At 29.2% G+C, this 27857-nt stretch overlaps 1 protein-coding gene across 1 annotated transcript; it reads right to left on the bottom strand.

Annotated features, from left to right (window-relative positions):
• Positions 1-1010: 1010 nt before the first annotated feature.
• Positions 1011-27857, bottom strand: LOC100204450 (AP-1 complex subunit sigma-2). Its single transcript, XM_065788089.1, has 6 exons — positions 27779-27857; positions 27488-27666; positions 20549-20657; positions 10988-11023; positions 1488-1589; positions 1011-1336 (listed from the first exon to the last, which is right to left on the bottom strand). Exons 1-6 carry the CDS (start codon positions 27779-27781, stop codon positions 1292-1294), a joined length of 474 nt encoding a protein of 157 aa, XP_065644161.1. The 5' UTR covers positions 27782-27857; the 3' UTR covers positions 1011-1291.

The following is a 27857-nucleotide window of genomic DNA, read 5'->3' as shown; positions in this document are numbered from 1 at the left end:
AAAAAAAAGTAAATTCCATATTTTATTAAGTTCTAAATTATTAAATAATGTTAAAGTGGCTTACACGAATGAAAAATAATGAACCAAACAAAGACTTTATAATAAAAACTTAACTACTCGCATGATAAAAATATTATAGCAGTTGCTACTGTAGCTTAAAAAATTAAAAGAATAATTCAAAACAAATGTTTCATCTTTACACAACATATAATATACACAACATATAACATACGCAGTAATAAATCTACTAGAAAAGAAGATATAAATGACACAACATATAACATACACAGTAATAAATCTTTATTTTTATCTTATTGCTGAAAAGAAACATAAAAATAACATCTTGATTTTTTTTTTTATAAATACTAAAAAAACACAAAAACTTTAAATTAAAATGAAACTTTTTGTTTTTATGCACTAAGGTCTCCAGTATTATTTTTTGCATTAGATTGCATAACTTTTTTTTATATCATCATAACTTTTATAAAAATTTCTTTGTTGGTATTCTAATATTAATTTTTGTGCTGAATTGAAAACAAACAGAAAAAAAAACAAAACTTAAAAATAACTAAATAACCCTTTATTCTAACTTAACCAATTATTTCACAATTTATTCTCGCTTAACCAAGCAATAAAGTTTACAAAAAATAACCTAAAAAAAACTTAAAACTTGATTAATTAAGCATAACATAATTTTGATTTGAGATATTTACCCCTTGACTGCAAACAGAATTGACAACATCACATAATTTTATTTTAAGGTATTTATCTCTTGATTGCAAACAGAATTGACAGCATCACATAACTTATTTTGAGATATTTATCCCTTGACTGCGAACAGAATTAAAAATGACTAAAGATGTGCAAATTTAAGGAGGTGTTAAGTTTTGTGCAAAAGAAATATGAAAAACTGGAACTTCCACAGTTAAAAAAAACTTAACTTTGAGTTTAAAATGTTCAAACTCCTTAGAGTTTAAGAAGTTAATTTGAATACAAAATAAAAAACACACTGAATTTTCATCATTATTGAAACAAGTTTACAAAGAGAAAAATTATTAAAGAATATACTACATTTGCTTCAATCTACAAAATAGTTGAATTTAAATGTCAAAAAAATAAAATTTTGTGAACAATTATAAGTTTATATCATTTGTATTAATCTATTTATTTATGTACAATTTATTTAATATAAGAACATTCTAATAATATTTTAAGTAAATCCTAATAAATAACAAATCTTATGAGCTATTTGATTAGATACTTATTAACCATTCTTTAAATTATTTGCATACTACATTAAACCTATTTGCTCCAGTGCTTGCTTAATCTCACTATCCTGAAAAAAGATATTTAAAACTGTAATGAAATGTTTTAAAAAAGTTAAATTTTTACTATAACTTTATTTTTATTTATGTATAAATAAAAACAAACATATAGTAAAAATTTAATTAGATCTATAGAATTGTAAAAAAGAAAAATGGTAAAACCTCTTGTAAAGAATCTTGAAATTGAATAGCACTTAACACTCTCTTCTTGCTTGTTTCCTGTATTTCTCCTCCCAATATAAGTTCGTCAAGCATGTAGTAAGCCTAAAGATTTATACATTATGATCTATTTGTATGTGTTCTTGGATTTATAACAAATCAAAAAATATATTTGATTTGAATTAATTTAATTATAACTCTCCAATATATATATATATATATATATATATATATATATATATATATATATATATATATATATATATATATATATATATATATATATATATATATATATACATACAGTACTGTAAATAAGTTTTGAACCACTTACATTTTTTCAAAAATGTAAGTGGTCTAAAACTTATTCACAGTACTGTATGTATATATAAAAATGTTTTAGATCATTGTCCTGCTACAGAAATTATGACCTATTAGTCTCATTCCGGATGATACAGCATGGTGCCTTAGGATATCCACATAACGCTCCCTGGTGAGTTACCCTCCCCTATTTTGATCAAATCACCTACTCCAGATAAAGATAAACAGTCCCAAACATGTAAAGAGCCTCCTCTGTGTTTAATAGTAGGGTTTAAACACTTGGGCTGATAGGCTACTTCAATTCTTCTTCAAACATATTAGCCTCCTTTCATTCCAAAAATTTCGAATGTGGACTCATCGGTGTACAGAACCCAATTAAACATTTCCTAGACCCAATCTTGGTGTTGTTTTGCATATTTAAGTCGTTTTTCTTTATTGCCACACCGTAATAATGGTTTTCAAATTGAAACACACCCTCTTAATCCCGATTTAAATAAGTGCTGTTGAATAAAAGAGCTGCCATTTTCCCCAGTTGCTGTGTTAATGTCTTTTGCCAGCTTGGTTGATGCTTTTTTTGTATTTTTTAAAGATAGGGTTTTTAAATATTTATTGTCATTTTTTGTTAACTTAGGAGGTCTACCACTTTTCTTTCTATCTTCAAGGGAGCCAGTTTTTCTGATTTCTGTAACAGCATTCTTCGAATATCCTGTTTTGGATATAGGTGTTATGACACATCGTTTTAAAAGAATTACGTAGGAAAAAAATTGTAAATAGGTCTAATTATTAAAGTGGTCTAAAACTTATTCACAGTACTGTATATATATATATATATATATATATATATATATATATATATATATATATATATATATATATACATATATACATATATATATATATATATACATATATATATATATATATATATATACATATATACATATATATATATATATACATATACATATATATATATATATATATATATATATATATATATATATATATATATATATATATATATATATATATATATATATATATATATATATATGTCTATATATATATATGTATATATATATATATGTATATATATAGAACCCTTAGATGTTGTCCGAAAGTTTTTTCGATATTTTGTTGACAAAAAGTAAAAATTAAAATGCAAGACCGGAATTTTTTTTTTTTAATAATGATAGACTGCCTGCCCTAACCAAACCCTCAGTCGATGTAGCAGCACTCCCTTGCGGGTCAGGCTATTTGTCAGTCGATGTAGCAGCACTCCCTTGCGAGTCAGGCTATTTGTCAGTCGATGTAGCAGCACTCCCTTGCGAGTCAGGCTATTTGTCAGTCGATGTAGCAGCACTCCCTTGCGAGTCAGGCTATTTGTCAGTCGATGTAGCAGCACTCCCTTGCGAGTCAGGCTATAAGATAGTCGATGTAGCAACACTCCGCGCATGATTTACAGTAAAAAAAATAAAAATAAAAACATTTTATTAAAAAAAATAAAAATAAAAACATTTTAATAAAAAAAATAAAAATAAAAACATTGTTTATATTGTTAAAAACATTCAAAATGTTATAAAAACATTCTGGTCAATTAAATTTGCGTTTTTGTGGTTTTTTTAAAAAACGATTAATTTGTAATTAAATTAATGGTTTTTACTTTCGTCCAACACGGAAATGTTGGACGAAAGTCAAAAGGAATTAAAAGTGACGTATGTGTTGGCGTAAGAATCACTTTTTTCCTTCCGCTCTTCCTAAAGCCAACAAACTATAGAACTATATATATATATTATATATATATATATATATATATATATATATATATATATATATATATATATATATATATATATATATATCTACATACAGACACACACACACATATATATATCAGCATGGAATATAAGAAATCAAATGCCGCTTCATTAAAGTCATCCTCAAAGACTAACACTCTTCTTCATTTCCAGTAACTTTTAAGTAAATTGACAAAAACCTCCAGTAACTTGATAAAAAGTCTTCTCTTTTCGATCGCTTAGAACAGGCAGCCAATCTTGAAAAATAATCTCACTTCTGTAACAGATTGGGGCTTCAATGGCTTGTGAATTTTAACTCCAACAAAATTCAACTATTTACTGCAAACAACTATTGCAATACTGTTGACATTCCTATATTAATAAATGACAACCCTCTCACTGCATCCTCTTCTTGGATTATAATTCACTACTGACCTCTAATGAAAACCATATATACAATCAAATACTAAACTGGCATCTGTTAAGTTGCTTCTCTTTATCTAGCTTGCCCTTTTCTTACTCCTGATTGCATTCTCTACATCTAAAAATCTCTTATTCGTCCCTGTATGGAATACTGTTGTCATATTTGGGCTGGTTCTTCTAATGATGCCTTATCTCTTCCAGACAAAGTCCAAAAACGCATTGTAAACAGACGGGTTAGACCCGCTTTGTTTGCTAAACTTGAGCTTCTTTTTTCCATTGTCCCATTGTTGTAAAGTTGCATCTCTTTCTCTTTTCTACAAATACTATCATGGTCACTGTTTAAAGGAGCTATAATCTCTAGTTCCATCAACTAAAACTCATTCTTGCTTGACTTATCATTCAGCAAAGTCTCATTCTTTTATTGCATCTGTCCCTGCATGCTCCAAAAACTTTTACTCATCTAATTTTTTTCCCCGCACTTCAACCATTTGGAACTCAAGCCCATCTTCAATAAGCAAATGCCCAATTGATATTTTAAAATTATTTAAAAAATTATTTATTGCAATGTTTTTTTTAAAAAGAGTATAAAAACAAAATAGTATAAAAAATTATTTTACCCCATTACAAGATGCGTCTGAGTATTCATTTTACTATGTCAAGGGATTGATATGAATACCCAATTCAAAAGAAAAAAAAAAAAAGAAAAGTGTAATTAATTCTTGTCCAATTCAAAAGAAAAAAAAAAAAAGAAAAGTGTAATTAATTCTTGTCTTAGCTTTATTGAATAATTTAAATTGATTGAAAAATTTAAATTGATCATCGACAGGTTTATCTTTGTTCTCATAGTAAAATTATTGCCCTGGAAGTTGTGAAAATTTTGCCTCGCAATATGTTTTGCCAACTTTAAATACGCACATACTTTAAATTGCCATTATTTTAATGAACTTCTTTGCGCGTCGAATTCCTTTGACTTAACCATTTAGGTTTCTCTTTATGTTTTAAATGAGTAGTAGATGTTGTCTAAAACTAAGATATTTATATTTAGTGTTGAGGAATTCAAAAAAAATTTACTTTACAAAGATTGTATTTTTTATTGTAATTAATTTGAAAATACACATTTCAAAGTTTAATGCAAAAATATTAGTCTAATTGCACATTATAACATTGTTTGCAATATCTGCTGACTCTTTGTTAAGAGCAATGACAAATTGATGAGACACAACTTAATGTGTAGTGGTAGCATAAGCAATTTCTGAGGTTCTATTAGCGGCTTCCACTTTATTATACTCTTGCCTAGAACTAGTCGTTTCCATTGTGAAGCAACACAACCTTGAGGCTCCAGGGTTAAACTATCCCTATATATACTTTTATTTATTTATTTGAATTTCTATATTTTGCTATACAATTCTCTTATATCCAAAGATATTATTGGCTTTAAATAGGAACAGAAATAGTCATAAAGACTAATCCAAAGTTGTGCCCGTCATTGACCAACATTTTTGCGTAAGAACTATTCAAGCACTAAGCTGACGATGACTGGATTCGAGCTAATGTTGCACAACAATCCAGGTTTTAAAATTTTGTTTGATGCTCTAACAAACTGAGCTATTCAGACACAAATAGACTCCATTTACTCAGGTTAAATGTAGTACCTCAGTATATGTAATAGCCTCAAATAGACTGGCCACATCATTGCAGAGACACCCCAGTGCATTTATTGCAGTGCATTTATTGCAATGACTTTGCAAATGGTGGTAAAAGCTACAAGAAAAATAAATGAAAAGATTGAGTAAAAAATAAAATAAAAAAATAAAGTAGAAGTAAATAAGTTAGAAGAGAAAATGTTCTTAGTGACATACATCAACTTCAAAAAAATAAAATAAAAACAAACTTTAAAATTAACTACTTTTAAAAAGAAAAATGTTCTTCATACTCTGGGTGAGTATGCCAAAAAATAAGAAAATAAAAACAAACTTAAAAATTAACTACTTTAAAAAAGAAAAATGTTCATTTTATACCTCCGCTCATCACGTTTTTGAAATTTTTACAACAAAATTAAGAACATATTGTTTAATAGAATGAACAAAAGTTAGCTAATTAATAGAATCAACAAAAGTTAATTGAAGATTAAAGTTATAAAGGTTATAAAAGTTAATCTTTAGTGATAACCTTATCAAAATAAATTTTTTTTTTTTCTTTTTCCTTATTCACCTCCTCAAGGCTGAGAAGGCCACTACAGATGAGGAGGCTACTTAATAGTGGTTATAACCCTCTCTCAACTCTATAACTCCGAAACACGAACCTTGAGGAACAAGACCGCTGCGGGGAGAAACAAGTTAAGCGCGGTACTACCAGGGACGTGGTGGGGATTGAACTCGGAACCTCTCGCTTATGAAGCGAGCGCTTTACCACTACACCACTACCGCATAAAAACCACTACACCACTAGCGCATTTAAAAACTGCTAATATTAGTTATGCAAATAACTCTCATTATTTATATCTCAGGTATTTAAACTGAATACTTAATACTAAGGAGATAATCGTTTTATAAAACACTACTTTAAAAATTACTAATAATATATAAAACAAGATTTTTACAAAACATAATTATTCTTTTAATAATTTTATATATAAATCTCAATGAAAAAAAAGTGCAAATGCAAAATTATTAACTATAAATATATCTATAACTCATTCATTCATTTTTTGCAATTCTTCAGCAAAAACTTATGAGAATAAATAGATTTAAAGAAAAAAATGTTCATTTGTTAAATACAGCAAAACTATTATATATTATTATTAAAATAAGAGATTAAATGTTTTTATAAAACTAAATAAAAATAATTAATTAAATTAATGTAATTAAAAATAAAACTTCAATCATTTACGAAAAAAAGATTTCACCACCATTAAAATGAAGTAATCTAAAAAAGTGAAGCAAAAAACTAATAAATACAGTTTACATCATTTATAATACTTGTCAACAAAGCAAATTCTAGAAGCATATCATTTGTCATAAAACTATTTTTTATGCTTTTTCCAAACTTAAATGATTTTATGAAATTTTAGTTATCAAAACTATTATTATGTATTTTCCAAATTAATCAAAATTACAACCTGATTATTTGTCAAAACTTTTTTTTCAACTGGTCAACCATGACCAGTTGACTAAATAACAAATTTAGTCATTTAGACTGGCCATTATTTTCCACACTGATATATATATATATATATATATATATATATATATATATATATATATATATATATATATATATATTTAGATTACTTCATTTTAATGGTGGTGAAACCTTTTTTTCGTAAATGATTGAAGTTTTATTTTTAATTACATTAATTTAATTAATTATTTTTATTTAGTTTTATAAAAACATTTAATCTCTTATTTTAATAATAATATATAATAGTTTTGCTGTATTTAACAAATGAACATTTTTTTCTTTAAATCTATTTATTCTCATAAGTTTTTGCTGAAGAATTGCAAAAAATGAATGAATGAGTTATAGATATATTTATCTCAAATCCGGCCTTGTATGGAATACTATTGCCATATCTGGGGTGGATCTTCTAGTGATGGCCTTTCTCTTTTAGACATGGTGCAAAAACACATTGTAAACATAGTTGGACCTGCTCTTGCAGCCAACCTCCAACCATGATCACATTGTCATAATGTTGCTTCTCTTTCTCTTTTCTACAAATACTATAATCGGCACTGCTCTAAAGAGCTAGCGCATCTTGTGCCATCTACTAAAATTCATTCTCGTGTTTGATTTGAACAGAAATGATGCCATTGTAAGGTAACAACTTCAGCAGACTTCAACAAAGTTTAACAAAAACTGGTCTAATAGAGTTTAACAAAAAATTTCCAAACCCCTAAGAACAATAACACTTGTTTACCTAAAGCCTTGGATGACACTGTTTGTTCAAAGGTTCATTTTTTTCTCCGGGCAACTTTGAATTACTGATGGTTTAATGAATAAAGTTTAAATATTTGTTATCAATTCCCTAAGATCATTGTACATGTATGGAACCATCGGTTGATCGGTCTGATAGAGCGTCAAGTAGGTTTTGAACAAGCTGGCAACATAACTGAAAAATTATAATTTTGAAACAGTCAAGAAGTCATTCTACGCTTTTTGAACATTAAAAAAACTTTTTGAGGAAGGCTGTTTGGACTTTGATAATTTTTCTCAAAATCTAATTAATTTTCAATCCATCTAGTTGAACAGAAACTTAATGGATAGCGATTTGACCCAGTGACACTGCTATAGTCATCTCTTCTAGCAGGAGTATCATGCAATATTTGATATTCTCCCTTAACAATACTTTTTAAATTCCATGATGTAGACTCAGAACCGATCTTAAAAGCTCCATGTATTGAATGCAAACTACAACTCCCAATGTCAAATAAAGAAATTAATTCACACTCAATTCGGTATATAGAAAGTTCTTTAAAAAACTTCCAATTTGTATTAGGCCCATCCATAGATAATTAGATCATTTTTAATAAGTCCAGATATTTTATTTCTTTATTAAAATTTGATGGTTTCAAGAAATAATGATTTAAAATATGGTGCTAACCCAAAATTAATCATATACCCTATTTTTGTTCTTCCTAATGTAAGTCCTTTTTGCAACTTTACTATCTTTAAACATACTAGTAAATAATTGGCTCATATTAGCAAAAGTATTGTTTGACAATCCATACATAACAGTTGCAAGAGCCCATTTAATTTCAGATCTTGTTTCATTAGAAGCAACAACAAGTTCTAAAGTTTTTTGATCTACTGCCAGGGGTATTGTTGGTGTAACATTATGACACTTAACTGCTTGAACTCCCATATTTGACAAGTTTAAGGTTTTGCAGCAACTGCTACATCTATCAAATTTGTCATTATTCTTTACAAGCCATTCTTTATACTCTGGGTGAGTAAGCCAATCATTTGAAAAAAATGTTTGATTCATTTTATTTATTATTATAACTCTAAAAAAATGCATTCTTCTTACAACCATATTATATATTTATAGATGAAATAATTACAAATTATAAAATTGAATATAATACATTTTTATATTATCTTATTTAGGGTCCATCCGTAAAGGACATCACGCAAATAGGGTTGTGGTCAAGACAAAAAGGGAAAAAAAGCACAAGGGAAAGGAAGGGGTTATCAGAAAATATGTCACTTTCTAGATTTTTTATTTCAATGTTCTTATGAAGTTATTTTGAGATAATTTTTTTTATTTTATTTTTGAAAAGTGTGGCAACAGTCTCAAACATCGTTGTGAGATTAAACCACACCAAATTTAAAATAAATTGTACCATCTTATAAAAAATTACTAATAATATACATTATGAATTTTAACTAGTTTAAACTATTGTAAATAATTTGATAAATAACTATTTTACAAGAATGGGGAAAAAAATTTACTTAAGTATTCCCTGATTAAAAAAAAAAAATTCCTTAAGTTTTCCAGGATTTCCCTGGGATTCATGCTATTTCCAGGTTTCCCAGGTTGAGTGGCAACCCAGCTAATTACCAAAAGTAAACAAATCAATAACAGGTAATTCCTTTCTGGAAAAGCAAGAAATCAGGCTAGCAGATAAAGAACAAATCACAACCTCTATCACTGAGACATTAGCAAACCAATTAAATGATTTACAAAGTATTTGAATTGGTAAGAAATAACCTAAACTCTCATCTATTATCCCCATTTTTACTCTCAATAGTATTTTCAACCAACTCAGCAAACTAAAGATAGGACCTAATGATCTTTCTCTGTTTTTACTCGAATCTGCTCATTTTAAAATTGCCCCATCACTTGGTAGACTATTTAACAGCCTCATAGAGAACAGTTACCTAGCTGACCAATGGAAATCAGCAAACATAACACCAGTTCCTAAAATATTTAACACTCTCATCTAATGATTACTGTCAAATTGCCATCATATCTGCATTATGCAAGGTAATTTGAACAATTTATTACTAATAGTATTGTCCATCACATCAAGCACATATGGGTCTTAAACAAGCAGTTCGCTTTTAATTCAGGACATAGTACAATGGATACTATTATTCAAATTATAGAGGACTAGAGTTATGCTAAAGATAATAATGAATTAACTATTGCAAAAGCATTTGATCTTGTCAGTCATCATGAATTACTGCTAAAGTTAATGAATATTCTACCTAGCTGGCTCACTTCCTGGATTGCAGCTTACATATCTAACCATTGCCAAAGAACTAAAACAAATCTCACCACTGACTGGAAATATATTCAAGCCAGCGTACCTCAGGGTGATGTTCTTGGTCCAATCCTGTTCATTCTCTTTACTTCCAACATTAATCTCCTACCTAAAATCATTCTCCAAAAATATGCTGACGACATTCTGACATAACCTATTGGTAGTTCCTAACAACTTACCTCAATTCATTGTTGATGGTGTTGCATCATGATCTGTGATCAACTGAATACACATGATAGAAAATTACATTATGTTTGGTTATACATATATTTTTTTGACAATATTAGAAAATCTTTGCACAGCTGACAGTTATTTTGCCATTTATGTGAATTTTTTGTGATTTATGATAAACTATGCGATGAAAAAATTTAATAAAAAAATAAGGTTTTTTTTAACTAAGCTAATGATTGACATAAATGAAAAAGAAATTTATTGACCATCTTAATGTATGAGACATTTTGAGATTTACCATCATCAAAAAAAAAATTCTAAAAAGTGACAATGAGATAGAGGTAGTTAGATCCGTATCTATATATAAAAAAAATTATTTTATAATTTCTTGCTCATCTAAAAATATGTCTGAATTTTATTGTGAATATTATTAATTATTAGTAAATAATATACATGATGACAAAAACTTCCAACAGTAGGCATATTTATATATGCAGTAATAGATACACATACAATATAAATGTACCTTTTCAAAATTGAAAATAATGTCCAACTCACAAACCTAAAAACGCAAAAAAAAAATTTTTATTAAATCAAAACATTTTAAAATATATATAACCTCAAAATGTTTTTTTAAAAAAAAAAAAAATAATGAAAACATTTTAATCTATTAATTTGCATTATGTGGTTATATATATTTTATATATATATATATATATATATATATATATATATATATATATATATATATATATATATATATATATTATATATATATGTATATATATATATATATACATATATATATTATATAATGGCGTGCGGTTGCATGCTGTAACTGACCACGCTTATAATTTTTTTTCTTTTCAATATGACCACGGCGGTTTAGATGTTTTAACAATTTAGATGCTATAAAAAAATTATTACTTTATGAACAATCTTTATCATTGATCTTTAATTCTTTTTATTTTATTTATTTCTTTTTACAAAAAGTTGTTAAAAACTTTTTTTTTTAACTTGACTAACTAATCAGAGCATAAAATGATTAAAAATTACTATTTTAAATACCGTATATACTCGCGTATAAGTCGAGAAATTTTGGACGAAATATTTACTCTAAAACAGCAATTCGACTTATATGCGAGTCAGAAAAAAAACAAATTTATTCCAAGAAATTTTCTTTCGTATTTCTTTTTTTTTTATTAAAAAATGTTTCATTTAATATTGATTTTGTATTAAGAATGTTTTTTATTAAATTATTACATTAAAATGTATTTTATTAATTACATTACAAATATGCTTTTGAATAGAGCTGGGCCGATTCCGAAAAATACCGATTCAAATTCGGATTCTCTGTTGCGATTCCGATTCTTTACCGATTCCGATTTTTTTGCGATTCTTATTATTTTAATTAAAACTGGTAGTTAAATTAATAATTTAACCGTTATATCATGTTGATTTAATACTTATGCAGATTTTAAAAGTGAAAACACCAAAATTAGTTATATTGGTACAGGTGAAACAGGACCAAAGACACCAAGGTGTCATGCATGCCCCTTTTTAAAAAAATTTACCTATAGACTTTTTTTTTCAAAATAAGGGAGTGTTCCCCCTTTATTTTGAAAACCGTGTCGTCGGCCCTGTGAAATAATAGCAACTAAACAAGTAACATATTAAACATGTTTGTATGGAACTTATTATTATTAAGAAACAAATAATATAATCATAAGTAATGGTAAAAGTGATCAGATACACAGAATGTTGTCTTTTCAATCAGCTTTTACATATGATATTAGTACCATTAGTACTGATAGTTAAGAAACGGGAGGTTCTTGTTCAAAAACACAAGCATTTGCACATGTTCCGGAGTTAACCGGCTTCTTTTCCGGTTGCAGAGAAGACCCGTAGTACTAAACAACCGCTCCGAAAACACTGTACATAGAGGCGTCCCTAAATATTTCTGTGCTAGTTTTTTCATGTTAAAAAATTTGGATTTCCTCCAGTTTTCAAAGACGCCCTCTTGACTTGCAAGTAGAGGTTCTTTCAAGTACACTGCTACTTCGTCTGACATTGTGCAATGCGCAGACAGCACCTGGAGCAGGTGTGGTAGGTTCTTGATTTTCAGCAGCTTTAATTTCATGACCCTCGTCTATGTCCAATGCATTTAACTCGCCAATTAATAAAGTAACAGCTTTCTCAGCCATCGTCCTGCTCCTAAAAATCTTGTTTTTAAATCTGGGATCTAGTATTGTTGCAAAAGCATATATAGGTTCGTTCTCGCAGTCTCTTGTTGGCTCATCTTGAATAATGCTGTGTTTAGGCAGTCCCAGAATCTCCTAAGATTGTCTCAAAAGTTTGTATGACTTAACCGAATGTTTAAAGTGTCCTACTATTCTTCTACAGGTAGCAGTTAGTAAAGATATGCGTTCATTGTCGAGGCAGCCGTCTTTCACAACCAACTGAAGTGTATGGGCAAAACAAGGAATATTTGTAAACTTCCCGACTTGCATAACAGAAACAATATTTCTGGCATTATCTCTTACAACTACATTGAGTTTTTTAAGTATTCCCCAACACTCAAGTGATTCATTCATAAAGTTAACAAGATTGGTTGCGGTGTGGGACTCATAAGGAAAAGGTACCACGTCAAGACAAATGTGAATTTGTTTCATATCTTCTGTGAGGAAATGTGCTGTTAGGCTCATGTAATCAACATTGGCTGTTGAGCTTCACATGTCGGTAGTTATACTAACATGATTAGCTTTTTTTGCCAAGAACTGAATTTTTATTTGATACCTTCTGATAAATGCTAGGAATTTCAATAGTTGAGAAGTATTTTTTGCTTGGTATCGTATACCTTGGCTCCAAGAACTGTAGTAACCTCTTGAAACTGGGATGTTCTACTATTATAACAGGTTGGTTATCTGTGCATATCATTTCAGCAATAAGCCTTGTAATTTTTATTGCCTTCGGATCTGTAGATGTGAGAGGCCTCATCTTTGCAAACACTTGGTGAATTGTTGGTTCTTTAGTAGATGAAGATCTAGGCTTCATTTTTATAGAACTAATTGTGGAAAAAGAGCTTCTAGTATTGATCTCCGCATCCTCAGACTTAGAGTTGAGACTTATGAATGCGGATGCGAGTGTAGTAGATCGAGGTTCCCTTGGCATAGGAGTTTCAAAAGCAGGGTTAGGACTGGATTTACAAGATGGTCCTGCGGTAGAGCTATCCTCGCATATATTAAAATCGATAACACTAGCTTTATCATGTTTCTGATTTTTGATTTCAGATTTATGAAAGGTTTTTAAATGCTTTAGCATGTTCGATGTTGTGTATGACTGACAAACTCTGCCACCACCCCTGGATATAACAGTTTTGCAAAAGTTGCATATTGCAAAGTTAGTGTCATTTGAATTGATCACAAAATAGTCCCATACCTCGCTTTTTTTACGTTTTGGCATGATAATGACACTATATATATATATATATATATATGTTTATATTCTGAAATTAAAACAGCATTTATAATAATACAAAATAATAATACTAACAATAATAATTATTATAATAAAACAAGCAAATAAGATTTTTATGATAATACTTACCGTCGGTAAATTGATTAAAATTGAAAAAAATAAATCAATTGAAATTTAGAGTATAAACTTTTACTTTTATTTTCAACGTTTACTGTTGTTAAGGTTTTCCTTCACAGTTACTTAACTTCAACGATGATATTAAATGCGACTGTGAAGATTTAACGTAAATTAAACAAACAAAAAATCTCAACGGCAACAAGTGTATATATTAACTTAAATTATCAAGGGAGTAATAATAAAAGAAGTGAAGTCGTTAAAAAGTCTTTTAAAAAAGAATCGGAATTGTTAAAAAGTTGAGAATCGTGATTCTTACGATTCCTTGAGAATTGGTGGAATCGGGAGAATTGGAATCGGAATCGGCCCATCTCTACTTTTGAATGAATGTTTTTTAGAATGTTTTTTAGAATGTTTTGAAGAATGTTTTTTATTAAATTATTAAATTAAAATGTGTTTTATTAATTACACTACAAATATGCTCAAATTAAAATCATTAATTTACAACCACCCAACCATGTAGAATATTCAAATAGTGTTTTAATTTATTTGAATATTTTTAATTCGTATCAAATAATAAACTGAAGTGCATCAAAAAATGAAACGAAGTGGGAATTCCTACGAAGCTGGATTTAAACTTAAAGTTGTTGAACTTGCTGAGATCAATGATAACTCAAATGCTGGCAGAGAAAATAACATTGATGAGAAGTTTGTGCGTGACTGGCGAAAAAATAAAAAAAATCTTTCTGAAATGCCAAAAACCAAACGTGCAAAAAGAGGAGATATTCCATCGTTTCCTGAATTAGAAAATGAGATTAATGAATGGGTTTTGGACCTGCGACAAAATGGATACATAGTCACAAGAGGGTCCATTCGTTTTCCCGCCCTTAAGTTAAAAAAAAGTGAAAAATACCAAAAAAAATCAAACATTACCACATTTAAAGCATCAGCAGGATGGTGTAGTAGATTTATGAATCGAAACTCATTAACACTAAGGCAAAGAACAAAGATTGCACAGAAACCTCTTGCTGTTTTAAAAGATAAAGTTTATTCATTTAATTCTTTTGTCATTAATCTACGGAAACAACATGACTATGACCTTTCACAAATCGGAAATATGGATGAGACTCCAATGACATTTGATTTGCCAGGAAACCAAACAGTGGACATGATTGGCTCAAAAACAATTATGATCAAAACAACTGGACATGAAAGAACTCATTTCACTGTTGTGTTGGCTTGCATGGCAGATAGAGCAAAATTAAACCCTGTCATCATTTTCAAAGGAAAAACTCTACCTAAAGGTGCCAGATTCCCATCTGGAGTCATTGTTCAAGCACATCCTAAAGGTTGGATGGATGAGCAAAGCACACAATCCTGGATAAGCAATGTCTGGAACAAAAGACCTGGACCCATGCAGAGCAAGAGATCATTGTTGGTTTGGGACATGTTTAGGGCTCATCTTACAGATGGTTATAAGAAAACTGCAGTCGCTCTTAAGACTGAGCTTGCTGTAATTCTAGGAGGCCTTACATCTGTTCTCCAGCCATTGGATGTCTGTCTCAACAAACCCTTTAAAGATCGACTTCGCAAGATGTGGACTGAGTGGATGAGTTCCGGTTCAGCAACTCTAACAAAAGGAGGCAACTTGCAAAAACCAGACATTACACTTGTTGCAGCTTGGGTTGATGAGGCTTGGAAATCAATCCCCGAAGAAATAATCAAACATTCATTCCTGAAATGTGGCATCAGCAATGCTATGGATGGAACTGAAGACGATGCTTTGTTCAATGATGAGGCTGAGGATCTGGCAGATGTTGAAGCTTACTCGGAAGATAATGATCACACAGATGATCACATTGGAGATGTTTCAGAGGAAATCTACAATGAACTTTTCGATGATTGATCAGATAATTTCAATTTTAATATGTTTACCTATGTCTGTACTAATACAAAATGTTTTCAATTTACATAATTCTTTAATTGTGTTTATGTCCTTATATTTACAATAAATGTTTTAAATAATATTTTTACCGCAAATTTTTATTTTGAATACGCTAGTTTTCAATTTTGGACAAAACTTTCACTCTGAATTCCCACTTCGACTTATACGCGGGTTTTCAATTTTGGACCAAATTTTCACCCTAAATTCCCACTTCAACTTATACGCGGATCCAATTATACGCGAGTATATACGGTAGATATGATATTTTTTTAAACAATTTTTTTTTGTGCAATTTTTTGGAAAAAATAAATATTTATACAATTTTAAAATATATATATATATATAAAACACTTTTTAATGATTTAAATAAAATTTGTTCATTCATTAAACAATCATTAGAATTTTGCGTAACTTTAAAACACTTTGAAGGATAAGTTTTAAAGCAATTAATTTTAAACGCAATTAAAAACGTAACAAAAAGTATTTTTCGCTTTGAGTTTGAGTTTTTTAAGTTTTATTTTAGAGTTTATATTTTTTCTTTGTCGTAAGGAATTGTTTTTTTTTTAATAATAATTTTTTTTTTTTAAACCTAGTTTAAGTTTAGGTAGCGTTTTTTTTTTCAGCGCATTTCTAAAATGTTTAAAAGTCAACTAAACAACTAAACAGCCATGGTCAAGAAGTCAAAAAATAAAATAATTTGTGTCGTCAGCAATATCGTTCGATCGCACACCATTCCTGTCCAAGCTTGATATATTTACAGACACTAGCTGTCTGGACCCTTAAAATAGGAGTCTTGGTAAGTTTATTTGACCCCAACCTTATAAATATTTTTCTTTATTCAGTATCTATTAAGTTTTCATTCAATTTTTGAGACCATTCATAGCTTATTAGGACTTTTGGCTTGATAATTATAGATAATCCATAGACTATCCATAGCTTATTAGGACTCTCGGCTTGATAATTAATTTTGCAAAAAACAAAAGTTTGAATGTTAAATCTTTTCTCCTATAAGAAAGTAAGGCTTGAACATTTACCTAAGCACATTAACAACAAAGGTATCTCTATGACATATGCACAAGAAATTTGTTCTGGTGTTTTGATATTTTTAGAAATTTTGATATTTTTAGAAGTTTTTTTAAAAATTCTCTCCATTTCGTTTGTTTTAGTATATAATATCTTTATATATGTTATGTATATAATATCTATAGAAAATTAAAAATTGGAAAAGATTTGAAAAAAAAAAACTAAACATACTAGCCAAAAAAAATTTGAACCACTGCAATTTACCTCTTTGACCACTAAGGCAAAGTTAGTTATAAATTTTAACACTATTTAATAAACAAAAGACTTTATAAAACTTTATAAAACAGCAAATAAATGCTATAAATTAAAATTAAGGAAATATTGCCGCAACGCAATTTTCAAGTAAAAGTAAAACTATAAAACTTGATATAATTTTTAACATTCCATAACTTGAAGTTTACATAAGTTAGATATTTGCATACACTTTCATTCACATTTTCTTACTAAAAAAGTGCTGCGACTCTTGCTCGCCATTACACAAATAAGTAAACACACAAATAAGTAACGGTAGCAGAATTAAGTTCAATAATTATATATTATAGGATATGTGTATATATATTTTTTATGTTAATTCACCTCCTCAAGGTCCAGAAGTCCACTACGGTCGATGAAGCTACTTTAGTTGTGGTTACAACCCTCTCTCAATTCTATAACTCTGAAACAAACTTTGAATTGAACTATGAATGTGTGTTTAGATAACAACTCTGATGTCATACTGAAAATCTTTTGTACTTACATCAATTACCTTATAGCCTGCTGCTGCTAAGTAGTGCCGCTTTATTGGCTGAGGGTTTGGCATAACTTTTCTTTGTTTTTTTGCTTTTTTTTCTTCTTTTTCTGAAAACGCTGTATACTATAAAGATGGGGAAGTGAGGGCATAACAGTCCTGTAATGCTGGATTATTGTTATATGAAAATAAAAACAACATGTATTTTATATAAAGTTTTCGATTTCTACAATAAAGAAAAAAAAAAAATATTTTTTTGAAAATTTTATCAGACTAATGTTACAACTAGAGAAAAAAAACATTTGTATGGTACATTTTCTTAACAAGTGTCACAGCTCTGTCTATCTGCTAATTTTATTGCAAATTTTCATGCTGTACAGACATTCTTTGTTTCTACAATCTTTGTTTTCTCATTCGGAATAATTAAACTTTGCACAGTTGAAGCATTCTTTGTTTCTATAGTCTTATCAACTGTTTTGGCTTTTTTTTTTTTAAGTTTTTAGAGCCATGTTTAGTTTTTAGTGCCCTAGCGGTTGTGCCTCCTATGCGTCTATGCGGTTCTTACTCCATAGGAAAGTTTTTTGGAAAAAATATAGTTTTATTGCTTGTTTATTAGGTTATGTAAATGGTTTTTACTTGATGAAATAACACTGATAATGCATAAATATAATACTAAAAGCCAAATATTACTTAATCCACAAAAAAAGGTCCTGAAAAAATATGTATATATAATACTTATATTAAATTAAACAACTTTATGCATAACTTCTCAGAAACGCAACAGACACTCTTTTTGACAGTAGTGAAATAACAGAAATTGTTTTACCAATGCATGGTTGTTAGATAATATTTTCTATAAGAAAAATGTTGAAAATCTATTATGCTTCCATATGTGGTTATGCCCCCACTTTCGCTATACACACATTAGTAAAAGAGATGAAAATAGGTAGAGGAGGTTATTTTACAATAATATTTATATAATATAACTTAATAAATAATATATAATATAATTTAATACCAATAATAACTAGAAATAATCAATAATAAATAGAACAATTTTATAATAGAAATGGAAAAGACTAATATTGCTCTATTTCTATTTCCTCAACCCAAAAAGCAAAACCTAAAGAATGATAAAAAGCTCAATGTAAATAATATTGAGCACAATCCTAAAAAATTAGGTGAAGAATCCTTTCCTAATTTAAATTTTCCTATTTTAAACTATAATCCATGATAATAAACTATAACCCATGATCTTAGGTAAAAAAAATCATTAAATAACTCTTTATGCTTTTAAATTAAAGTAACAAAATATTTTATTTAATATATATAATTTAATATATATAATTTAAATTAAAGTAAAAAAATTTACTGTTTCAAGATATTAGTAGTCAAATTATCATATGCCATACAAAGAATTAGGAAAAACAAGCCAATAAGAAGTGAAATACCCCTTGTTATGCATGAATCAAATTTTGAGTCTAAGCTGTTAATTTTGTAACTTTATGAAACAGTGTTTTTATAAAATAATCTTTATGAAAAAGTAAAAATATATAAAATGTAATATTTATTATTGGTGTATGTTGTATGAAAAAAGATATTTCTTCAAATTCATTTTAACTTTTTTATATCTTATCAACATCTAAAAAATTACATTCACATTTACAATAATAAGAAATAGTTATAAAGAAATAATTATCCTGCAGGTATTCGCTGTTAAGTAATGAAGCAATATAAAGTGTTTCTATCTCAACAATACTAAAATTTGCATTTCTTTTTGTTTTAGAACACTTAATTTCAATTAAGTGCTCCTAAACAAAAAGAATAGGTTTTTAAGCAAATTAAAGTAGGTCCATCTGGACATGCATCTAGTAAAGGGATGCATGATTGAACTAATAATCAAGTTTCAACTATTTTACTATATTGGTATAATAAATAAATAATAACATAGTACTTGTTAATTTTTTTGAGTTAACATCTCTTTGGCATTTTACAAATTATTTTACAATAAATTCAAAGTTATTATTGCTAATATAAATCTTATGTGCAATTGTCAATGATATTCTATATTTTCTCTTTTTTTACTGTTGAGGATATTTTCTTTGTTTTACAGGGTTTTTTCTAACAATATATTTTTTCGATATTTATTCTATTTCTGAACCGTTATTTAAATCTTACAATATTTTATAGTATCAGTAAAACAGTAACTTACACTATCAAACTCCTTCACATTTTTTTTAATAGTCAACCTATTTAAGAACATTTAAGCTGTCACTATTATTTAACACTTTTGTTTTAACTGGCCTTTTTTTTATTTTTCAAAAACAGTTGTGCAATTGAGTTAGGATAAAGACTATTAATAAATTTTCACAGATCTAAAATACTTAAAAGAAACAAACAAGTTTTTTATTTGCATATTTAATTCAAATATAATTTTTATTTAAAAAATATTTTTTTTAATTACGTTGTCTATCTTATGTGAAAAAACAAAAAGCTATAAAAAATAAGTAACTTGGTCTTTATTGTTCTGTAATTTGTGTTTGCACAGATTTAGTTAATTTTTTAGTTAAGCTTTCTTTTCCCAAATTTTCTTTGACAAGTGAAAACACTTGTCAAATCAAAGTCATATCAAATTAATAAAAAAATAAAAAAAAGCATAATTAGGTAAATAATTAAAAAGTAATTAAATCAAATAATTAAAAAGTAAAATTAAAAAAAATTAAAATATATATAAAGCTTACATTTCCAAAATATTTATCAAGTAGCTCAACATATCTATGAATCATTTCTAAAGAAATTAGCTCGTTATCACCACTTTCTATACCAACCACAAAGTATAAACTTGCATAACTTGAAAAACAAAACAAATAAAAATTATTTTAGGTTGCCAAATTTCAGTACCACTTTAGGACAAGCATAACTAACAACCTACTATATCATAAAAATATTTTACAAATAGTTCATTATGCTCCCACAAGTATACTATAATAACTGGAGCATGAGTTGAATATTTACACAAAATAATAAAAATTTGACATATATTTAAATTAAAATATTTATATTTAAATAAAGCTTTCCTTTTTTAAATTGCATTTTTTAGAATTGGAAAAGTAGAAAGATCATTGAAAAATTTGAACTTTTGAAGCTATAAATAAGTGATAGGATTCTGGATATTTGATGTAGTGTAGTAAAACGTAGTGTAATCTTTTAAAATGAGATATAACTTTTTTGCAATGTAACAAATGGCTGAAAAGTGACATTAGTACAGCTTTTTTTTTACTTTCTACATCTTCACTTCATTCAACAAGGCTGCAAGCAACCACTATTAGAGTTGGAAGTTACTGAAAGAAAATAGATGAAGTTTATAGAGCAAGATAGTGATTTACAGATGCCTTAAAAGATTGCATATTATATGAATCAGGAAAACAAGATGTGAATGTAAGTGAAAAAATAACAAATGTTCAAGGAAAAAAACTAGACGAATAATAATTTTTGGAGCACTTAGGAACAGTCACAGTAAAAGCATGAGACTTAATTAAACGACGAGTAGCAAGAGAATGAATTTTAGTAGATGGCACAAGAGACGCTAGCTCTTTAGAGCAATGCCCATTATAGTATTTATAGAAAAGAAAAAGAGAAGCAACATTAAAACAATGTGATAATGGTTGGAGATTGGCTGTAAGAACAGGTTTGTTTACAATGCATTTTTGCACCTTGTCTAAAAGAAAAAAGACATCATTCGAAGATCCACCCCAGATATAGCATCAGTATTCCATAAAAGAACAGATTTGAGATTTACAGAGATAAAGAAAAAAATACGGAGTAAGAAATTGGCAAGCATTGATAAAGAGATGTAACCTTAGCAGATGCTAACATTCAATTTGATATATGGTTTCCGAGAAATTCAATCAATTTGATATAAGATTTCCAAGAAAGATCGGAAGTAAGAGTAAATCCAAGAAGATAAAGGGTAGATGATTCATCGAATACATTAACATTCATAAATATAGGAAGAACTAGATTATTGCGATAACGGTCAGCAGAAAAAAATTGAGTTTTATATGAGTTAAAGTTAAACAGCCACTGTGAGACCCATGCTGTAGCAGAAGTGAGACCCCTGTCAAGAATAAATGGTAGTATCATCAGCTAACAATGCCACCTTAGATGTGAGAATTTCTTGAAGATGACTCAGTGTTCATGGCAGTTTTTAAAATCCATTTTCCCTGAGTTTTCCCTGATAATTCCCTGATTTTTCTATATTTTATAAGTATTTTTTCCCTGAGTTTGTGCGGTGGAAAGTATAAATTTTTCCCTGTTTATTTTGAAGGATATATTACTTTCACAACTGAATCCTTGTTCCCAAAACATATAGTTACTACAGTAATCCATTTATCTAAACATATAGCTTCTATATATTATAAATGTTATAAAACCACTGTAGTGAGCAACTTTCAATATTAAAAAAGATTCAAAAACTGTATACTGCAAAGTAACTTCAATCTAAATATTAAAATAAAAAATATTCCCTGAGTTTTCCTTGATATTAAAGATTTTCAAGAAAAATTCCCTGACTTTTCCAGGTATTCCTTGATTTTCTAAATTTTAAAAACTTTTCCTTGGTTTTCCAGGTTTTCCCTGAGTGCCATGAACCCTGTGGCTAATGTAAATTAAAAAGAGTATAGGCCCAAGGATAAAATCTTGAGGAGCCCCTGAAGTTACAGAATATGAAGAAGAGTGCTGTCCATCAAGGACAACTTTTATACTACGATTGATAAGGAAGGATTCAATAATCCTTATGATGTTACCTTATACACCATAAGAACAAAGCTTGTGGAGAAGATCAACATGTTAAACTTTATCAAATGTTTTAGAAATATAGAGAGATCTCTACCTCAACCTCTTCACATCTATTTAATGCACGATAAAACCTATCAGTTACTACTATTAGCAAATCAGCTGTAAAATGAGAAGATTGAAATCCATATTGACGATCAGAAAGTAAGTTATTAGATTTAAGATAAGAGATTAAGTGTTTGTTAAAGACTCAAAAACCTTGCTTATGATAGGAAGAAGACTAATGAGATGGTATTTAGATGAGTCAGATAGCTCTCCAGAACTTTTGAAAATAGGGATAACAGATGCTGCTTCCCAGCAGGCTGGAAAACAAAACTCTGATAAGCACTAGTTAAATAGTTTTGAAAGTATAAACAACAGCTCCAGAGAACACTTCTGCAAGACTATAACAGGTATGTTGTTTAGACAGCAAGCTGTAGAAGAGTCTAAGCAGAAAATCAATTTAAATACAGAAGCTGGAGTGATACGAACGTCAAGCAATGGATCAAACTGTTTGTCAGTTATACCAGGTAGAACAGGACTAGTGGAATCAAGAAAAAATATTGATGAGAAGTTCTTGGTAAACAATTCAGCTTTGTCTTCAGGTGAGGTGACAAAATCTGAACCATACAAGAGAGGTGGAACAACAGATTTGCCTTTACTATAATGTTAAAGATTCTCCAGAAGTTACGAGAACCTAATTTTTGAGATGAAAAACAAGATTTCATGACCTAAGAATAGTGGGCTGTGGCATTAAACAAAACCTTTTAACAATTTTTCAAGCAACAGTAAACATTTGTTTTCCGGAGAATTGCTTTGCTGATATATATGGAAGTATGGTTTTGATTGGAAATTGCAGCAGCACAATGAGAGAATAACGAGGCTTGACTTGGAATTGTCGAAAATGCATAAAAGATTATATGCCAGCCTGAGTCCAAGAAGTTACAAAAAAAGCGCAGGAAGCAGGAAGACGAAAGATTTCTAGTCAAGGGCCATTACGAAGAAAATCACAGATAGAGTCCCAGTCAGCGTCAAGATAGTTTTTTAGAGTTACAATGATACGGAGAGTCTGATAATGATGACGAAGAATGACATAATAGTTTTAGAGAGATCAAACTGTGATCAGAAGCACCTAAGGGTGAATGTGGAGAAACTGAGCACTGACTAGGATCAGAAACAAGACATAAGTTGAGTAGAGAAGGTAAATAATACAAAATAAATCTAGCAGTTTATATAATACAAAAAGAGAAAATTTGGATTGTAAGGATAGCGAGTTAGAAAATTGACTAGAGTTAGAGATTGAGAAAGAGTTGAGTTAGAGATTGAGAAAGGCAAAAGTTTTGTACATTAATGCCTGTCAAGTCACTGACACTATAGCCACTTAGTGTGATGAGCATTAAAATCACCAACAACAACGATATTGGCTGAAGGATAAAGAGAGGATAAAGGCTTGGTCATTTTGATAAAAAATAATATCAAAAAAAGTGTCTTGAGATGAAGGAGTGGGGTATAAAACAAAAAGAAATGCAATAGAGTGAAGTGGTGCTAAACAAAAGCACATAAAAGAATAGTCTGTGAATTCAAACCTAGTTTCCCAACAAATGGGTAAATTTTTACGAATGTAAATGCCCAGGCCAAGCATGCAACTATTGGAGTCTTTACGAATTAAAGGAAAATAACCATTGACACTAAGATCATAAGATGAGACAGCTGAACTCAAATTAGTCTCACAAAGAGCAAGTAGGTCTGATGAACTTTGCAAGAGATGAGTCAAAACAGAAAAAAAGTTACTTCAAAGACCACGAATATTAGTGACTGATAGATTTAGACTTGGTGGTGATGATAGTTTTTCGTGTTTTATAGTTTTTGGTACTTTATTCATTTTTAAATTTGTTAAAGAACTTAACTCAAAGCATAAATAGTACTCAGTACACTGTTTAATAGCCCAAGCAATTACCTCATTATTATTAATAAACTTTAGGCCATAACAAAGGGCTCCAAATATGGCCTCGACAATGCACACTAAAAGTATAAACAGGGAAACCATTCATGCGCAACATGGCACTGTTAATACTTTGATATTTTTCAGCTGTTGATGGAATCAGTCTTGCTAAGAGCTACCACAGAGTTCGGGAAACCTAACTACCAGCCAGCTTCAGAACCATAATATTGAGTTTTAGAGCTGTACCATTATTAGGAGATAATAGAATGAGTTGCCTTGTCATAAAAACAGAGATATAAGCAAAACCCATGCTCAAGTCAAGAAGATCCAGCATTCAATATTCTAAACTGGAAGCAATGTATTGTAAATACATCTATGCCAGCCCACCCAAAACATCATTTTTAATAACAATGCACTATACATTACTATAATATACATACTATAAACAGTAAATTATTACAAATTTCAAAACTTTCAATAATGTTAAAATTAACATATTGAAATTAATATTGCACGTTCGAACATCTAGTGCAATATCTGTCTGCTTTCTCTATGCTATTTTTCCAACTCGACTTCTTCTGACTTTCACTCTAATTCCTTCATTCTTTTTAAAATCATATACTCTTGGTATTTTAAACCTGTATTACATTGTTTCTTGTCTTGAATGATAAATGCTAGACCTTCTAGACTCTATTCATAAATTTTTACTTGTGCTTCATCAATAGTGGCTATACAAGTCTTCCTATTATCTCTTAATGAGGGTACAGCACTAAAACTCAGTTTAATGGTTCTAAGGCCAGCTTGTAGTAAAGTTTTCCGAACTGTGGTAACTCTCAGAAAGGCTGATCCCATCAACAACTGTAAAATATCAGTCTTTTAACAGTACCATGTTGTGCATTGATGGTGTCCCTGTTAGTGCTTCTGGTGTACAGTGTCGAGGTTGCGTAAAAAGACTTAAGTTACAACTTTGGGTTAATTAGCAAGACTGAAACAACTGCATAGCCCATTGGTTGCAATTTCATGTACTTTTTATGAATGAGTCAAGTTCTCTTTAACTTAAACCATGCCTAAAATAACCAACAATATTAAACATAAAAAACCATCACCACCATCAGGCTGTTTCAATATATCTTTCACAAATATTTTTGGTCTTCAAAGTAACTTTCCATAGATAAATCTTATCTCTTGCAAAACTCACCAGACTTGCTTGCTTATTGTGAGACTAATTCAAATTTGACTGTTTCCTCTTTGAACTTCAGTATTGATACCTACTATCATTTGACTCCTATTTAGCTTGTGAGTATACTTATATCAATCTACCTATTTATCAAGAAATCATGTTCGAATCCTCGGACCATTCTTTTATGTGTTTCTGCTTTCAGTTTCCCAATTAAACACTTCTACGGCTTGTGGTCAAAAGAAAACATTACTATCATGGTCTTACAAAGTGTTTTCTAAAACTCTTTTCAATTCTTTTAAAACATTTAATTAAAAAGCACTCAACTAAATCTTGTTTTTATGCCTGCAAAATGGCGACTGGGGTTGCAATTTTTAAAAGCTCTGGAGAACACTCTGACCTTTCCAAGTATCGACCAATCAGTCTTCTCTATGTTAATAGCAAGGTCTTTGAGTTTAATCAACATATTTCTAACATCCTATTATGAGTGTAATAACTTACTCTCTGACAACGAATATGGATTTTGATCTCCTTGTTCTTGCTGACTTGCTAACTGCTGTGATTAGAAGATTTTATTTTATATTAGAAGTAGGTGGCAAGACTTTACATATGTCAAGAGCTATTGCTCTTGACATATGTAAAGCTTTCAACAAAGTTTGGCGTGCTTGTCTTTTCGACAAGCTTACTTCTTATGTTATATCTGGAAAAATTTATGAGGCAATCAAATCATTTTTTTCTAACCACAGTATTAGTGTCACCCTCAAATGCTAACACTCTTCTAAGTTTCCAGCAATTTTTTGGAAACTTCAAAGTTCTGTCTTTGGTCCTATATTGTTTCTTATCTACATTAATGATCTTCCTGACAATCTTAAATCTAAAGTGGCTATATTTGCTGATAACTTAACTTTATCAGTGTTCTGTTTTCGACCATTTAGAACAGACATCTTGAATTCGATTTCACTTTCAGTAACAACTTGAGGTTTGCAGTAGCGTGTGAATTTTAACTCAAAAACAACAAAACTCAGTTGTTTACTGCAAAACATCACAAAATTATTGTCACTCCTTTATGAATGAATGGAAATCCTCACACTGAACTCTCTTCTTTGTGTGTTATTGAACTATAATTCAATACTGAATTCTCATAGAAACAATATATACAATCAATTGCAAAGTTAGCATATGCTAAGTTTGCTTTTCTTTATTGTGCTCTTCATTATCTTACACCTGATTCTATTCCCTACAAATCTCTTATTTATCCCTGTATGGAATACTGCTGTCATATTTGGGCTTGTTTTTCTAATGTTCTTTCTTAGCAAAGTAATAGATTCTTCAACTTTATTACTATGCTATCAAAGCCATTCCAAGAATTCAACTTATGTAAAAATTGTCACTTTAGGGCTTTTAAAGATTTACCTTTAATTAAACATTATTTTCAACAACAATTCAATGCAACATAAATTAGAAATGACTCAAGCAAATGGAACTTTTCCATAAGACAAAAAAAATATTTTTTCAGTTCTCCATGGATTATTTAAAGCTGGATTAAATCATCGCCTGCACATCTAGCTTTATGATGGCTTGATTCAATGCATCTAATAGTTTTTTCATATGTACAACTTAAGTACTTGCTATAAAAATTACTAATAAAAACTACTACTAAAAAAAAGTAAGAATAAAAAAATATAAATCTTACTACAATTACAACTAGTATTAATACATTTTTCATACCGCTTATAGCAAATCTTCATATCCTTGTATTCCAAAAAACTGCACATCTTAGGCTTTCTAGCTAAAATTGTTGTGAGAAGATCTCGAACTATCTTTTTCTTTTCTTTTACAGTAAAAGTATTATACCATTTTTGCAAACGAACCTTGCCTTGTCTACTGAAGAGCAAAATAAATTGCCACTAGAAAAATAATGAACATATAGATATTTTATGACGCTATTGTAAGGACAAAAAATGTTAGTTATAAAACATAGCAAAGTAATAATATGTTAAAATTAATTAATTAACTTACCATTTTAAAAGTTGGTTATATGTAGTTCTTTGAGAAAAACTTCTGTTTTTAATATTAAAAAAAACAATTGCTAAAATAA

The sequence above is a fragment of the Hydra vulgaris genome, chromosome 01 (genome assembly GCF_038396675.1).
Source record: "Hydra vulgaris chromosome 01, alternate assembly HydraT2T_AEP".
NCBI classification, from domain to species: Eukaryota; Metazoa; Cnidaria; class Hydrozoa; order Anthoathecata; family Hydridae; genus Hydra; species Hydra vulgaris.
The sequence above is the reverse complement of the archived record's forward strand: the minus strand, read 5'-3'. Positions and strand labels throughout refer to the sequence as shown.